We start from the raw sequence: 16,849 nt of genomic DNA on the forward strand, positions 1-16,849 counted from the left end.
TATCCATGCCAGGGTTTCATCTCCATGGCAATCTCCTGGGATTACCTCAAGAAGGGGTGGTTTTGTGTGTGTGTGCGCACGTGCTCGTGTAATAGTGAATGCCAATATATAGGTTCCATGCATCAAAGCTTCTAATCTCACTGGCATTGATTTTTCTGAGTAAGAGACTTGAGAGACCACTAGAGGGCAACATATTGCAAGAGAATTGAAAGGAAGCATTCATGACAACTTCCTAAGGGTAAGTAGTCTGAGACGAATTCTTTTATCTTGAATTATAAACTTCCATTTTCTAATCATTACTGTATCACTAAGTAAAGTATTTCCCCAGAAGAAAGTCTAAATCTGCACGATATAATCCAACATTGCAATTAATGGCAGACTAGTATATTTTAGTTTGCTAAATAAAAAACCACATCTAAAACTGTGAGTGATCACAAAGTTAAAGAATGATCTCTTATTTTAAGGACAGAGCACAGACAACCTTATCTAAAAAGACACAAACTGTGCAAAACACACCAGCATGCATATATTTATATATAGCAATAAAATATAAACAAAACCAATAGATGCCTTCCCCCCATGCTCTCATGCAATCTGAACCCTTGTCCATGCTACGAACTAAACATTTTCAAGCTTTTCCCCCTTAGAGTCACTAGTTAGCAACTGACTTTGAATTTATGTGATCATTTCTGTGAATTTTGAGTTTTAGTTCCCAAAAAAGAGATTAAATCAAAGTTACTTTTAGTCAGATTTATTTTCTAGAAGAAAAGCCAATAGAAATTATTTGTTTTAGAAAAAAGGTAATAGCTACTTTTAGCAACAGAGTTATGTCCTGATAGAAAAAAGTAAATTTATGTATGTTAAATTACAGACATTCCTTTTAGCAAACAGGGAACCCCCTTATGGTTCAGATCGTCTCATGCAGTATGAAATAATTTCAACTCTGAAAAAGGTGACCTCACCAAAAATGATGTAATCTTTTTGAAAGAAAGAGAAATAACACAAGACCATGTGTTACAATCTGAGGAACTTTGAGGGTGAAATCATTTTCTAAAAATATATTAATAATTTGGGGAACTATATAAGGTATTTTGTATCTTGCCTTAAAAAAAATCTTTCATAAGTGTCTTGCAGTCATTGACAGCTATTGTTTTTGTAAACTCTGTTCCAATGTTCCCTCCAACAAACAAAATGGGTCAAGATATACAATTATAAGTAGAAAAATAAGATGGACTCTTGTAGGACCAGTAGATCAGTTCAGTTATTGAAAGTGCCTGGATAGTGTTTAATAACAGCAAGAAAAACTGTGTAACAAAGGGAACACGGGTTAGATAAATACATTTAATAGAATTAGTACTGTCTAGATCTTTTGCAACTCCCTTCAAGCAGAAACACACACTCACCAACTCCAATTCCTCTTCCTCCGACTGCACTCAGCATATGAGAGGGATACGAGAGTTACTAAGACTGTTGGTACTCAAAAATAAAATATTTCTTTAGAAAAGCATGTCATTTGGACACTAGTGGTTGCCTGGAACCCTAAAGAGATGATTATATGCAACGAATACAAATATAAATTTTTTATAGTCTTGCCACGGGTAGTTGATTTCAGAAGATTCTTTAAATCCTCTCAGGTCAGGCTTTAAAGAAGCCCCTGTCCTAGCCTAGCCTAGTCTGCTCCTATGCTGGTCTCACCTGCACACCACCAGGCCCCTGCACCCATGTTTAAAAGGAGTTCCTAATCATACCAGCTTATATCTGAAACCTTCAGAATACTTCATCCTCCCATCCCTAGCCCGCCTGGTCAAACACGTCCGTTATTTATCTCCTAGATGTGTGCTCTTCAGTCGGCAGGAATTATTTCCGACTGCAGGTAGCATGGTGTTATGAAACAAGAACTCAAACATTTGTTAACAGTTTTAAATGACATAGCATCACTGGCAATCTATAGAAGGTGTCTTTATAAGCATCATTGATACAGGAAACCCCAATCTGAAAGCCAGTTTATCTGCACACAAACTGTAAAACTGGGAGGCTGGTTATCTACTCTGAAAAACAATCACCTTGCCTACAATTGCTATTTCAAATGTGGGTAAAAGGCTCTTCAGTTGTTGAGTTCCAGAGACCTTCACAGGTCTCTACTAACAAGATACACATGGAAATACAATAGGTGCTTGCTGTGTAGTTTTCCCTTGAACCTGCAGGGACAAGGGTGTAAAATAGTTTATATGGCAAATTCTGACTCTTCTACAGAGATGCTTCATGATCTCTGAAACAAAGATCAGAGATAACCCTGACCAGCTGCTAAATGCCTAAATGCAGTTTCGTCCTTAAAGTCTTCAGTTTACTAATAATTCTTATCAATATATTTCTGACCCATAAATGAAACTTTCTGTAGTTTGTATTTCTGAAAGATAGTGGCAGATATTCCACATCCCATTCCTAAAAGGTGAGCCAAATGACTATCCTGAATGCCTAAATGGTTTTCTTTTGGGGTTGTTATACCTATATGTATTTTTAACTTTGTATCCTAAAAAAATTTTACCCTTAGAGAGCAGCTGCGAAGAGAGTATACTGTCACATACCACACTCCAGCACCACTCCACCAGTTGGTACATCCCCCCAAAAACATGATATAATTGTCAAAACTAACAAAGTAACAGCAGTACCTAAAACTATAGTATCTCACTTAGCTTTCACCAGTCTTTGACCAACGTCCTTTTTCTGTTCCAGGACCAGATCCTGTGTCCTACATGCTCTTAGGTGTCATGTACCTTTCGTCTCTTCTAGTCTGTGACAGTTCCCTCCATCTTTCCTCATTTTTCATGACATTAATAACTTTGAAGAGTACTGGTTGGATATCTTATCCAATGTCCCATAATTTTTTTTAAAAGATTTTATTTATTTATTCGACAGAGAGCGAGTCCACGCACAAGCAGGGGGACAAGGAGAAGCAGATTCCCTGCTGAGCAGGAGCCTGATGCAGGGCTCTGTCTCAGGACCCTGGGATCATGACCCAAGCGGAAGGCAGATGCTTAATCAACTGAGCCACCTGCAAATCTGCCATAATTTGGGACTTCTATTTCCTCAGATATACAATGATTTCCTACAAATTTTTTTGTTTTCTCTATTTAGACTTGAACGTTTCCAAAGTTATTGTGAGCTCCTTCCTCATCCTCTTCCATATCATCATGTCACAGACTTGAGATATAGTTACATTCACGTGTCACGGTCTATATTCTATCTTCAGTTCCCCTCGAATCCTCGTTGATTTTTAATTGCATATAGTAAAAACTAATCTTGGTATTGTACAGTTTTATGGGTTTTTAACAAAAGCACAGACTCGTATGTACATCCAAAAACACAGGATCACAGAATAGTTACATCACCACAAAAATTCACCTCAAATTCCCTTTGTAGTCAACTCTTCTCTCCATCCCTGGCAAGCACTGATCTGTTTTGCGTTTTCCAGAATGAAATATAAATGGAATCGCATGCTATGTAGTCTTTTAGATCCAGCTTCTTTCACTTAGCAAAATTCATTTAAGATTCATCTGTACTGCTGTGAATAAATGGCTCATCCCTTTTTATTGCTGAGCAGTATTCCTTTGTCTGGATGTACCACAGTGTGTATATCGATTCATTCATCTGTTGGAAGGACATCTAGGATGCTCTCAGTTTTTGGCAACCATGAAAAAATACAGATTTCTGTATAAGCACAGTTTTCAATTCATTTGGGTAAATTCTTTAGGAGAGGTTGTATAACAAGTATATATATAACTTTGTAAGAAGCTGATGATCTGTTTTCCAAAGTGGTATATGATTTTGCTTTCCAAGCATGAATATATGAGAGTTCTTATTGCTCTGCATCCTCGTCAGAACTTGGCATTTTAGTATCTTGGGGTTTTGTTTTGTTTGTAAAGTAGGCCAACACAGGGCTTGAACTCACTACTCTGAGATCAAGACCTGAGCTGAGATCAAGAGTCTGAAGCTTAACCAACTGAGCCACCCAGGCACCCCTGGTTGAGTACAGCTGACACATAATGTTATATCAGTTTCAGGTGTGCAACACAGCAATTCAACAACTCTATATATACATTATGCTGTGCTCACAAGTGTAGCTACCATCTGTCACCACATAAGGCTATCACAACACTACTGATTTTATTTTTTAAATCTTAGCCATTCTAACAGATATATAGTTGTATCATCCTGGATGCAAGTCCTTTCCCGGATATGTGATTTGCAAGCAGTCCCAATCTGTAGGTTGTCTTTTTATTCTTTGGATAAAGACCTTTCACGGAGTAAAACTTTTTTGACAGTGAAACTATTCTGATAAGCATCAATGTATCAAAATTTTCTCTATCAATCATGTTTTTGATGTATTGTTTTCCCAATGTTTTCTTCTAAAAGTTTCAGAGTTTTTGTATTTTATGTTTGAGTCTATACTTTAATTTTTGTATGAGTTATATTTTGACATTTTATTTTTGCATATGGATGTTGAACTGCTTTACTGCATTTGTCAATAAACTGAATATATTTGTGTTGGTCTATTTTCTGGGCTCTCCGTTTTGTCCATTGATCTATGTGCCCATCTTTTTGCCAGTACCTCTTTCATTCTTGATATTGATAACCTATGCCTTCTCTTTTAATTTGGTCAGCAGGGCTATAAGTTTAGCAATCAAAACACTAGGCTGTGGTTTGATTGCTTTTCTCTGTTTTTCTGTTTTAAATTTCATTAATTTCTGCTCTTTCTTTTCTTCTGGTTACTCTGGGTTAAGTTTGCTCTTCTTTCTTGAGTTTAAGTAAAGCTTAATGATTTGTTACCTTTCTCTTTTCTAGTATAAACATCTAATGCTGTAAGTTTCCTTCCCAATACTACTTTTGCTGGTCCCCCATATTTTGACAGGTTTTTTTTGACAGAATATATATGTATATATTAATTATAATTTCTCCTGAGATTTCCTCTTTGACTTGTGGGTTAGTTAAAAGTGTGTTAATTTTTCAATATATAAAGATTTTTCCTTTCTGTTATGGATTTCGTTATGATCAGAGAATATACAATCTACAGGATTTCAATTCTTTGAAATTTGTTGAGGTTTACTTTGTGACACAGGAAAGTGCTATCTTGGTGAATGTTCCAAGGGCTCTTAAGAAAAATGTTATGTTCTGCTGCTGTGAGATGTTCTAGAAATGTCTCTTAGGTCGAGCTGGTTGAGTACTGCTCAGGTTGTCTAGATCCTTACAGATTTTTCTGCCTACTTATTCTGTCAATTACTGAGAAAAGAGTGTTTTAAGTTTCCAACTACAGTTGTGGATTTTTCTATTTTACCTTTTAGTTCCATCGGTTTTTGGTGTATAAGTTTTGAAGGTCTGCTGTTAGGTGTGTATACATTAAAGATACTTATTTCTTGGGAAATGGACTGTGTGAAGTCCTTCTTTATCCTTGATGAAATTCCTCACTGTGAAGTCTACACTGTTTGAAATTAATATAGCTACACTAGTCTTCTTGTGGTTAATGTTTGCACTATATGTTTTCTGTATCTGTAAACCTATGCCTTTATATTTAAACTAGGGTTTCTGTATAGTATGATCTTCCTTTTCTTAATCTGACATTTTGTCTTTTAACTGTCTTAAAAGACCACATTCAGAGTGAATACTTGTATGGTTGGATTAAAATCTACAATCTTGCTAGCTATATTTATTTGTACCATCTGTTTTTATTTTTTCTCTTATATCTTGGGCTTTTTGAGCATTTTTTATAATTACATTTTATCTCCTCTACTGACTTTATACCTCTCTTTTTAAAGAGCAGAAAAAGGACGTTGGTCAACCTAGTTGCACTAGGTTTCATAACATACTCATAACATAAGGTTAGAGTTCACCTTCAAATAGATACCACATTAGGTGTAGAGTAAGGACTTACAACACTGTATTTATAATTTGCCTGCCTTTTATTGTCATAGATTTTATTTTTACATGTGCTATAAGCACAAAATTCTTCCCACTATTTTTGCTTTAGAAAGTCAGCAATCTTTTAGAGCAATTAAGAAGAGAAAGATGCTCAGATTCTGGTTTCTAATACCTTTCCCAATAAAAAGGAACCACAGTTCCTTAGAGAAATGACTGATTCTAGGACTAGGGCAGGAATATGTAAGATGAGTCTAGGGCATTTCGTAGTAACTGAAAAATTTAAAAATAACCTCCCCCCATTACTCCTCCCAAAAAAACCCCCAGAAAGATGACGGTGCATGCAAGAGGCACAGGAACCAACTGAATAGTCCTCAATGGCTAACGCTGGAATATGAGCAGTAGAATAAAATAGTACTGATAGAATTATATATTAAAAGAATTTAGTATTATAACTCAAAATATAAATGTCGTTAACTCTGTATTAATATATTAGATAAATGAAAGCAAACAAGTTTCTTCACCTTTGCTGAAGAACTCCAAATAATTTATGTGGATATTCTGCCCTCAAGGAGGGATAGCCTAACTCCCCACTCCTTAAGTATGGACCTTGCAGAGGGACTTCTTTCCAAAGAGGACAGTATAGAAAGGAAGAAGCATAACTTTGCAGCAGAGAAACCCATGGAATACTACATCAGCAAGGTAACCGAGGTTAACATCAGTAATAATTACTCATAACAACAGTATGTATCCTTTGTGTGGTGTGATAAAACTGGTAATTTGCTTCTGTCGCCTTCCTTCCTAAAACCCATAACTCCAGTCTAATCATGAGAAAAACATGAGAATAAAATCCCAATTCAGGAATATTATACAAAACACCTGATCAGTACTTCTCAAAACTGTCTAGATGATTAAAGCAAGTAAAGTCTCAGAAACTATCACAGCCAAGAGAAGGAGTCTGAGGAAACATGGCTACTAATTGTAATGCTGTCCTAGATGGGATCCCAGAACAGAACAAGACATGTGGTTACAAATGAAAGAAATCTGAATAAAGTATGGACTTCTGTGAATAATGATGTATCAGTACTGACCCATTAGTTCTAACTTATGTACCATACTAATGTGAGATGTTAATAATCTGAGAAACTGGTGTGAAGCATTAGCAGAACTTTCTGATAATATATTTGTAATCTTTGTATAAATATAAAATTGTTCTAAAATAGAAGGCTTCTAAAATGTAGGGGGAAAACGAATTGTGCTTTATTTTCATTTATTTCATTTCCATTGTTCTGTATTTCTTTGTATAGATCCAAGTTTTTGCTGGCATCATAGCCCTTCTGCCAAATGATTTCCCCTAGTGTTTCTTGCAGAACAGGTCTTCCAGCAATAAACTCTCAAGACTTTTTGTTTGAGAAAGTTTTTATTTCTCTGTCATTTCTGAAAGACATTTTTGCTGGATATAGAATTCTAGGTTGAGGAGTTTTTTTGTTTGTCTGTTTTGAATTCCAGCACTTTCTTACTCCATTGTTTGTAGCTTGCACAATTTCTAGAGAGATGTATAGTATAAATTCGTATCTTTCTTCTTTTTTCTTCTCTGGCTGCCTTTAAGATTTTTACTGGTCTTTTGCTTTTAGCAGTCTGAATGTGTATTTATCTTACTTCTGTTATTTCTTCAAGTATTTGTCCTGCTCTTTCTCTCCTCTTTTTGGAATTCCAATGACAAATATGTTAAACCACCTGATAAAAGCCCACAGCTCTTGGAAGCTTTGTTCTGCTTTTTATTTTCACTCTTCTTTCTCTTCGTATTACAGTTTGGGTAACTCTACTGACCTATAGACCAAGAGGTCTTTCCTAGTGCATGGTTTGAGTTAAATTAGGAACTGCACTGGGTTTGAGCTTCACTGCTGCAATCAATGGTCACCCTAAGTGCATCTACCATGGGCCTCAAATCCCTCCAGGAGGAAACAAGTGCTAGTTTGCCAGAGGTTGTTTGCTTTTTCCCCAGTGACTGCTCCACTGTCAGTCTGAAGCCTTCCCCTCTTGATGCTGTGCCCAGAGCTGTGGCTCCTTGGTCACCCTGTCATGCTTCTGGCATTGTTCCTGCTTCTCCACCATGGCTTTAGATATTTTTCCTTTTCCATTTCTTGAGATACAATGGGAGGTCACCAATGCCCTAATGGTGACAGTTTTGGTTGTTCATCTCCTTACAGATTAAGGCTTCTGGTCCACAGGAGAGAAAGGGGAGAAGGGTCCAGGGAGAACATTTTGTCCCTACTGTAGTGGGTACTCTTCCCCTTTCCCAGCAGATTACCACAGCAGAGACTTTTTCAGGACATTCCCTATCTCTTCTGTGAGCACCCAGTGGGGTTTGTGGAGAAAAAGCCTATAAAAGAACTGACTCCTGCTATGTCACAGCCCTAGGGGTTTTACACGCTCCTGCCAGTGAACAGCTGGCCTCTGGCAATTCATCCATCATCTGAGCTTAACTCTTATTACCTGGGTCTTACTAGATAAGCTAGTGCTCGAATGTGTCCTCTGCCTGCAGTATGTGTCTCTCCCCTAGAGTCTGGGCCACCTGAATACCATGAAATCTCAGCACTATAATCTACTCAAAGAGAACTGTGAACTTGTCATTTATTCAACTCGTTTTCATTGTAAGGCTGGGGGCAACACAGTTTCCAGCTTTCTACTACAAATGAAAAAGTACTCGTTTGTTTCTTGACTTAAAAAGTTTTTGTCCTGGCTCTCTTTTATATTACCTTGGATAAGTACTAACTCCTCCTTCAGTTTCCTCATCTCTACCTAGCCAAGATTATAGTATAATTGACAATCAAATGCGACAATGCATATGAAGATGTTCGGGAATCTATAAAGCATTACACATACGTAGATTATCTAAAGCCTGATAACATCAACTTTCATTTAGGCAAAAAATCAAATAGTGGGTTTAGCAGCTGCACTGTAGAGAGAACACCTGGCATATCACATTGCATGTTAGTCAAGCTACGTGATACTAGGAATGGTTTTAAAACTTGCATACGTAATCTAAGTTTTTTCTGTAAGAAGCTCAAGGGATAAACATATTCTCTTCTTCTTCATAAACACAGGATTCAAAAGCCTATGAAGCTGCAATTATGAATACACTGCCAAGGGATTTGGGGGAAGACCTATATTCTTTATAGAATTAAATGGGAAGGTTACTGGAGAAGGAATAAACAAAGGAAAATGATTTGGAGAATAACTCATTCAGGTCTTGATGCATTGTTCCCTATTCTACAATGGTTCTTTTTGGTATGCAGAATTTTCTAACGACTAATATAGTGTTTCTTCTACAGAAAAGCATATGTAATCGATTACCGAAAGTATGCAAAGTAGAGACAGAAAAATATTTAAGTCAGGTTTAATTTATCAATTTGGTGATGGAATTTCTGAGCTAAGATCCCAGCCTGATAAAATTAAGCCTAACAACCTCTCCTCATTTAGCTTTAATTTTAAATAACCACTAAGCATATTTACATCCTGTTTCTCCATAATCAGATTTCTGTGTATTTAAAATGGATCTGTCTCTTCAAATGCTGACTTCAAATAGAAACACTCATTAAGAAAGGGTCTAGATTCTATGGAAGTACGGAAAATTCCAAAGAAAACTACAGACTGGCTGTATTTTAAAGAATGAAAATGAAGAAAAATTTAACGTACCAGTGGAGGCATCATGCCCTTGCTTGTAGGAGGGATGACAACTCGAAGATCTGGTTTCCGACTATTCATTCCAAGATTGCCACCACCTGGAGGAGGGGGAGACTTTGTAGGCATAACTTTGCCTAAACTATTTGCACCAGTAGTTCCAATCAAATTTGGAGAAGCTCTTGAGTTTACAAATCCATTCCCTGGAAAAAGGAAGTATCATTCATTAACTTGAAAACAGTCATTAAAACACTTTGGTACAAATATGAAACAAGTTTTCCCTAGTCCTAGTTTCAAGTAAATTTTGTAACAAAACTCAGTATCTAACCATGTATCTTTAGGAATATTTTTTTTTAAAAAGCAAAAATATCAACCCAACCTGAAATACACATAAAACTTAAGACTTATGCCACTACTTTCCAGTCTTACTGCTTGGAGTTACTGAGAGATACTTAAGACACAAGATCCAGGGCATCTCCTACTGGGGACCGAGATAATGGAGATATTATAAGAAACTGCCTGAGATTGGCCTATTCATTCATCCCTGTGGCAACAGAGGCAACCCTCCTAGTCTGGGCCTGAAGGAGCTACCAGGGCAACTCCTTTACTGAAGCCTCTTCAGCACTCAGCTCTAATGCTTCATTTTCACCAAGTATTTCTTCCTTATTGCTCTACCTCTACCCACACTGTTTCTTTGGCTGCCAGTAAGGTCTTCATTAAGTATTTGTGGTCTGACTTTAATCATCTTAATTCCTGTTTTCAACTTTCTCTAAAAGAACAGTCTATAGATTGTCGTGTATGTTCTATAGCTGTAGTACTTCTGGGCGTCAGCTGGGCTAGAAGATCACCCCTATTTTCATGGATGCTGCCGTCCTTCTAGTCCTCCTCAGGTGTAGCAATCATGTAGTTTGAGTGAGCGGACTCCACTTCAATTTATGACTGGTGACAAACCCAAGCCAATCGGTACAGGCATTCTCCCTCCCCACAGTGACGGGACACAGGAATGTCCAATCAGATCCTAAGTAAAGCAGCTGTTACATGATGGTGAGGGAGGCTCCTGCATTCCTCCAAATACAACTGAGGAAGCATTTGATTCTCGACCATTTTGAGACTCAGAAGAAAGCCAGAATGAGGAAAAAGCTGACAGGGAAAGGAGAACTGCACCCTGAAAAGACTGTATGCCAAGAAGTAAAATGATGTGTCTCAAAGAATTGCAATGAGTTACTGACAAAAAACAATTATGTACTACATATTTTTCACTTTAAGAGCATTTGTACTGGGGTATCAGAACATTTTAAATCTATGGAAGATTCTTGAATGGAACAGAAATATTATTTAAAACAATCTGTATAGTAGTTGGTGGCTTATAAAACACTTTTAGGAACAGTATTATAATGAATAGAGGCAACTGATCAATAGGAGAATCCTAAAATTTAAAAAATAGAACTAGAAAGAGAGGGATTAAGTACTTGAAGATAATCAGCTGAAGAAAATGGCTGCTTCAATATATCTGCTTCTAATATAGAGTTTGAAAAACATGTTATTTGGGTGTATTATTTACATGAATAATTAAAAATGGATGTTTGACAATGTGATCTAATCAACTTTATGAATTCTAACCAGTATATTTCCAAAGGACAAAGCAAACAGTGGTGAGGTGTGACAATCAGGAACTGGCATGCAACTCTTTGGCAGCTGCCAAACTGTCAGGAATCCACATAATCAGTTTTCCTCTTGCCCAACCTCACCTGACCCAACTCCTCCTGTTTTCTCTGAAATTTTTACCAAATGACCTACCAGTTTTAATTCATTTATGTGATTTAATTTTTTTTATGTGATTTAATTTTTGATGTGAGGACTGGTATTTTAGTTAACATTATGAGGCTATTTCCTGCATTCTGCTTCCATTATCTTGAAGCAGTATGTATTAAATCTGGGTTGAATATCCTTTCCACACCCCAGAGAGCAATTCCTGAATTCTGTTAAGCTTCAGAAAGCAGTGCTTTTAAACAATCTCTTCACCAGGCCATCCCCTGTGGAGTAGAGCTCATCCACGCATTGGGCAGGGGGAACTGCTAAGGCAAGTCATCTGAATATAAAATGCGTATCAAATAATTTTTCAAAGATAGAAAGACTTAATAGAAACCAAAAAAATGTTGGATTAACACTAATAAGTACAGATTAATATTTCTCTTATAAGGCACAAACGTATGTTTGTAATTTCTTTGATTACATTTAGAAGATTTTTATTTACTTCATTTGTACTCCAATCTGAAGGGTAAGGCAGTATTTCTTCTCAAGTACATTACATGATGATGCAAAGTTGATGCAGAAGAATGCCATTATCAAGAAGCTCTAATACTCCTTTCCCATGTGGAGTCTAGGATGCTTTTCAGCTACGTAGAATACCATAGTAACCCAGAGTGAAGGGAATCTAAAAGCATGGTATTTTTTAGTGTGAAGTCGGGAGTCTGCAGCAGGTAATTATTACAGGATGATGTAACTGTCTGGTGACTTGCCAGGCTGAAAGAGGATAACCTTATATGCTCTATTTGTTATATTGTGGAGTGTAGTGATATACTATCTAATATACTTCTTACCTCCCATTCGTTTTTTAAGACAGAAATATACTTTCAGTATCTCATCTTGCCATAGCCTACACATTTAAGAATTAAGTACTAACTGTAAATGAATAAACCCAATGTGATTATTATTAAAATGTATTTTCAGGTGTTAAGGTAAATTATGCCCTGACACAAACATGATAAAAATGCTCTTGAGCAAACTGCATACTGATGCATCCGGAAACCTAACAAAGATAATCTCACTTATGGTCCTACAACTCTAAGGCAGATCATTCAATTTTATCAGTCCGGCTCATATTTCAGAATATTCTATCAGCTGGAATAATGTATTCAAGTGGCTAGAAAGCTCTCCATGTCCTTAATACTACTCTTATAGGGCTAAATTGTAGACAATGATGTCACTAATGTTTTATTACTATGAATCTTGTTCAAAAGTTGAACTGACATGCAAAGGATTTTGAAAATCTCAAAGGATTCTGAAAAATCCGTCCAAAGCAAGGTTCAAGAATTGATTTTGTCATATTTGACAAGTTTTCATAAAATCTGACAAACTTTCAGCTGATTACTCAATAAATTTAAAAAGTACATTTTAAAAGTCTGAACAATTATCTTTTGTGTAAGAAATCAATGAGTTTCTAATGAAAAAAACCATGGTTTTTAAAATTATAGCTGATACATTTACTTGATTCAGTGGAAATTCTTGTATGACAGACAACATGGGTTCTGCATGTGTTATAATCCACAGCAGACAATGCTCATGAAATCCTGTGCATCTCTTCCTGAGTAATGTATTCACCCTCTCAATCTATGCCGTGTGCACAGCCCCAAAGAGTTTCCGCTCCTTCAGAGACTCCATGCACCCCCCTGGCTTTAACCATTGCCTGAATATGACTCTTAAATCTGTGTCTCTCCTAATTTCTAGTCCACATGCAACCATCTCATCCGGTGCCTTTTCCCCACAGATACACCCGTCATCTCAAACAACCTGTTTTATTTTTTTTAATTTTTTGTTAAATATTTTATTTATTCATTCATGAGACACACAGAGACAGAGAGAGAGGCAGAGACACAGGCAGAGGGAGAAGCAGGCTCCATTCAGGGAGCCTGACATGGGACCGATCCGGGGTCCCCAGGATCACACTCCGGGCTACAGGCAGTGCTAAACCGCTGCCCCTCAAACAACCTGTTTTAAACCCCTGCCACCCCTGTCACTCCCATCCGACTTCCACAGAGCTCTAGCTTTGTTGCTTTATAATGTTTTTCATTTCCTCCATCTCTCTTTAGCTGATACTGCCTCTGCTACAATGCAAGCCCTTATATATTACTTTCGCTCACCCCTAGACAATTTTAAGAGCTTCTTGAGTCCTTCTATTTCTAGTCCAGTGTATTTTATTCTTTCTCAGCATGTTTTTAAAAAGTGAAGTTGCTGGATATTGGAAACTTTATTTTATGCTTGATCTTTAAACACAGGCCCAAAGTTAAAAGGAGTTCCCAAAGTCATTGAACTACAGTATTATCTAAGTATTAAATGTCAGCTTTCAACAGAGAAATTTATCTAATATGCCTTATCAGATTGCCACTATGGAAGATGTATACAACTTACAGCATGTATAAAACTGGCAGGTTTTACTTGGACAATGACAGACTGAAAATAATCATGTTTCAAGGAAACAAAAAATGACCATGCTTCAAGGAAAAACAAATGAATGCTCTAATTTACTAAAATAAAAATGTTATGCTTGTGGAAGTACTGTATCAATTCAGAAAGTTTAAGAACTAAGAAAAAGAGAGGGAAAACTATTTCCACCATCCCAACAGAACTATGGATAATCAGTTTGCGTTTCCCCTCCTTTTTATTTTCCACATGCATATTTTTCGCATACTTTCAAATCATAACTAAAAAGGAATTCAGTTGAAAATTTTTGTTTGCATAATTTTCATATTGTTGAATAGGTTTCTTCCTATTATTCACTACTATAAACAAAGCTGCAGTGAACCTTTGCATATTCTAGTTTATTTCTTTAGGAGAGATACTCAGGAATGAGATTGGTGGGCTCAGAGGCACAAACATTTTTATGACTACTGAAACATCTTGCCAAAATCTTTTCAGAAAGATTGTTCCTAATATACAATGCCATAAGCACACAGAAGATTATCAGTTTCCTCACACCTTTATCGGCTCTCCATGACACAACAGAAAGTGGTAATAGTTGGCAATTAGTGAGTTGTGGGTTTTTTTGCCTTTTAAAAAAAAAAAAATCTCCTGGTACACCCTTTCACTTTTTAAAATATTTGTTGGGTTTCTTTTTTGAAGTGTACACTTGGTACATTAAAAACCCATCTACTTATTAAATATTCCTCTACCTATGGCTTGTATTTTATCTTACATTTCATGTAAAGAATGAGAAAATCTTTTATCTTTTATAAGACGACTGGGGAAAAGTGGTTGCAAACTCAGCAGCTTTAGCAGCTAAATGTGGAGGACCCAGAGCTTTTCAGCTTTCTACTCTGCCATCCTAGGCTTTTGTAAGCCAGTCTTCTTATACGGTCTTGTTTCATGATGTCAAGATGGGGCTGTACACCTAGCTGCCACATGCAGACAATAATGCCCAAAGAATCAAGTCTTTGGGGACGCCTGGGTGGCTCAGAGGTTTAGCACCTGCCTTTGGCCCAGGGCATAATCCTGGAGTCCTGGGATAGAGTCCCACATTGGGCTCCGTGCATGGAGCCTGCTTCTCCCTCTGCCTGCGTTTCTGCCCCTGTCTCTCTCTGTGTCTCTCATGAATAAATAAATAAAATCTTAAAAAAAAAAAAAAAAAGAATCAAGTCTTTGCCCAAAGACTGCTAAGTCTTTCTGTGAGTGTGAATATTGTGTGTGTATTTTTCTCTCTAGATTTTGGAATTAATAGTCTAACACCTATATAATGTACATTACATTCTCTTATAATTTTAAAAATGCCTCCACATTTGTGGCTTATAATTCCTTTATAAAATCAAATCTATTTATTTAAAACTTCATATTAATGTAGCACATGATACAAAACTGCACAGAAACAAAAACTTAAAAGAGCAAGGATTTAGCCTAAAGTGAATATCCATATAACCATTAGACAAGGAAAAAGAATACTGCCAAAACCCTGAAAGTCTCTAACAACATACCCTCCAAAACATTCCTATTGTCCCAAAATAACCAGTACCATGACTACTACAGTGACTTTTCTTCATCTTTTTATCACCTATCTACACATGCATCTTTAGCACTATAATTTTATTCAGCTGTTTTTCAAGCTTTATTTAGTTCGATAGAATCATATAGGCATCACATCCTCTGTCTTTCATTCATCATAGTTTGGTGAAATTCAGCCACTCTGTTAATTAATGCTGTAGTTTCTTCCTTTTTGTTGCAGTATAGTATTCCTTTATATAATAAATTATCGCTTATTTTACTGTTGACAGAAATTTGGATTATTTCTAGATGTTGGCTACAACAAATAATGCCAGGCACATTCCTTTACATAACTCTTAGTGCTCATGGTACACACATGCATTTCTCTACAGTATGTAAAGATGAATAAAAATGGTGGGTTGCAGAATACATATATATACAACTTTAATGGATAATGTCAAAATGGCTACACCAATTTGTATTACCATCATCAGTGAATGAGAGTTTGGATGTTCCCATAGGCATATCAACCCTTGGTATTATGCCTGTTCTGCTTTAACCATTCTGGTAGGTGTATAATGCTTTCTGTGGTTTTAATTTTGCTTTTCCTTGGTTACTGAAATTGAGCATCTTGTCACATGTTTACTGGATACCTGGATAACTTCTTCTGTGAAATATCTATGTTCTAATGCACATTTTCAAAAATCAGATTTTCTTTTTCATGATGATCTGTACATATTCTTCATAAAAAGCCTTCTGTTTATAGTCTACATTTTTCGACTCTGTCTGCCTTTTCATTCTCTTCATGGTGTTTCTGATGAACAAAGTGTCCTAATTTTACACAAGCAAATCAATCTTTCTTTAACGGTTATTAGGCTTCCTTTGGTTTCCTACTTACATATCTTTCCCTACCCTCAGTTTGCTCAATGCTTAAAAACCCCAAGGATCTTTCTGCTTTCACGATTAGATGGGCCTGAAACATCCTATCTTTTGGCAAGAAGACTCAACAAAAATTAAAATAAGAGTAAGACCAATGGAGGGCTCATCTATAAAAAATATTATGCCTTTGAAAATTACAGTATCAGGGGATCCCTGGGTGGCGCAGCGGTTTGGCGCCTGCCTTTGGCCCAGGGCGCGATCCTGGAGACCCGGGATCGAATCCCACATCAGGCTCCCGGTGCATGGAGCCTGCTTCTCCCTCTGCCTGTGTCTCTGCCTCTCTCTCTTTCTCTCTGTATGACTATCATAAAAAAAAAAAAAAAAAAAAAAAAAAATTACAGTATCAGTAAAGGTTAAGTCAAACTATCCATAAGTGGCTCATGACAAATTCCTAATTCCTAAACCTAGACTGACAAAAAAAATACATTATTATACAGAATATATATTAAAAATTTATTTTAAACAAGTATCTTTGGATATTAATTGCTAGCTGAAATATTTTGTCTCCAGAGAGCTTATCTCCATGATTAAATTCTCTGAAATCTGTTGATACTTTTTTTTTTGG

General features: G+C 36.6%; 1 protein-coding gene across 10 annotated transcripts in view; it reads right to left on the reverse strand.

The window, feature by feature from the left end:
* The window catches only part of MEF2A (myocyte enhancer factor 2A), a 165,365-nt gene that overhangs the window by 11,529 nt on the left and 136,987 nt on the right, over positions 1–16,849 (reverse strand). For 5 of the 10 annotated variants that reach the window (XM_041753227.1, XM_041753226.1, XM_041753222.1 and 2 more), the window contains 2 exons: positions 9,610–9,797; positions 1,404–1,427 (listed from right to left, as the gene is read on the reverse strand). In XM_041753227.1, the coding sequence (XP_041609161.1) occupies positions 1,404–1,427; positions 9,610–9,797 (212 nt within the window). The remainder of the gene's footprint in view (positions 1–1,403; positions 1,428–9,609; positions 9,798–16,849) is intronic. The other 5 variants (XM_041753225.1, XM_041753229.1, XM_041753228.1 and 2 more) reach the window with 3 other exon arrangements.

Source organism: Vulpes lagopus, chromosome 4, assembly GCF_018345385.1.
Source record: "Vulpes lagopus strain Blue_001 chromosome 4, ASM1834538v1, whole genome shotgun sequence".
NCBI classification, from domain to species: Eukaryota; Metazoa; Chordata; class Mammalia; order Carnivora; family Canidae; genus Vulpes; species Vulpes lagopus.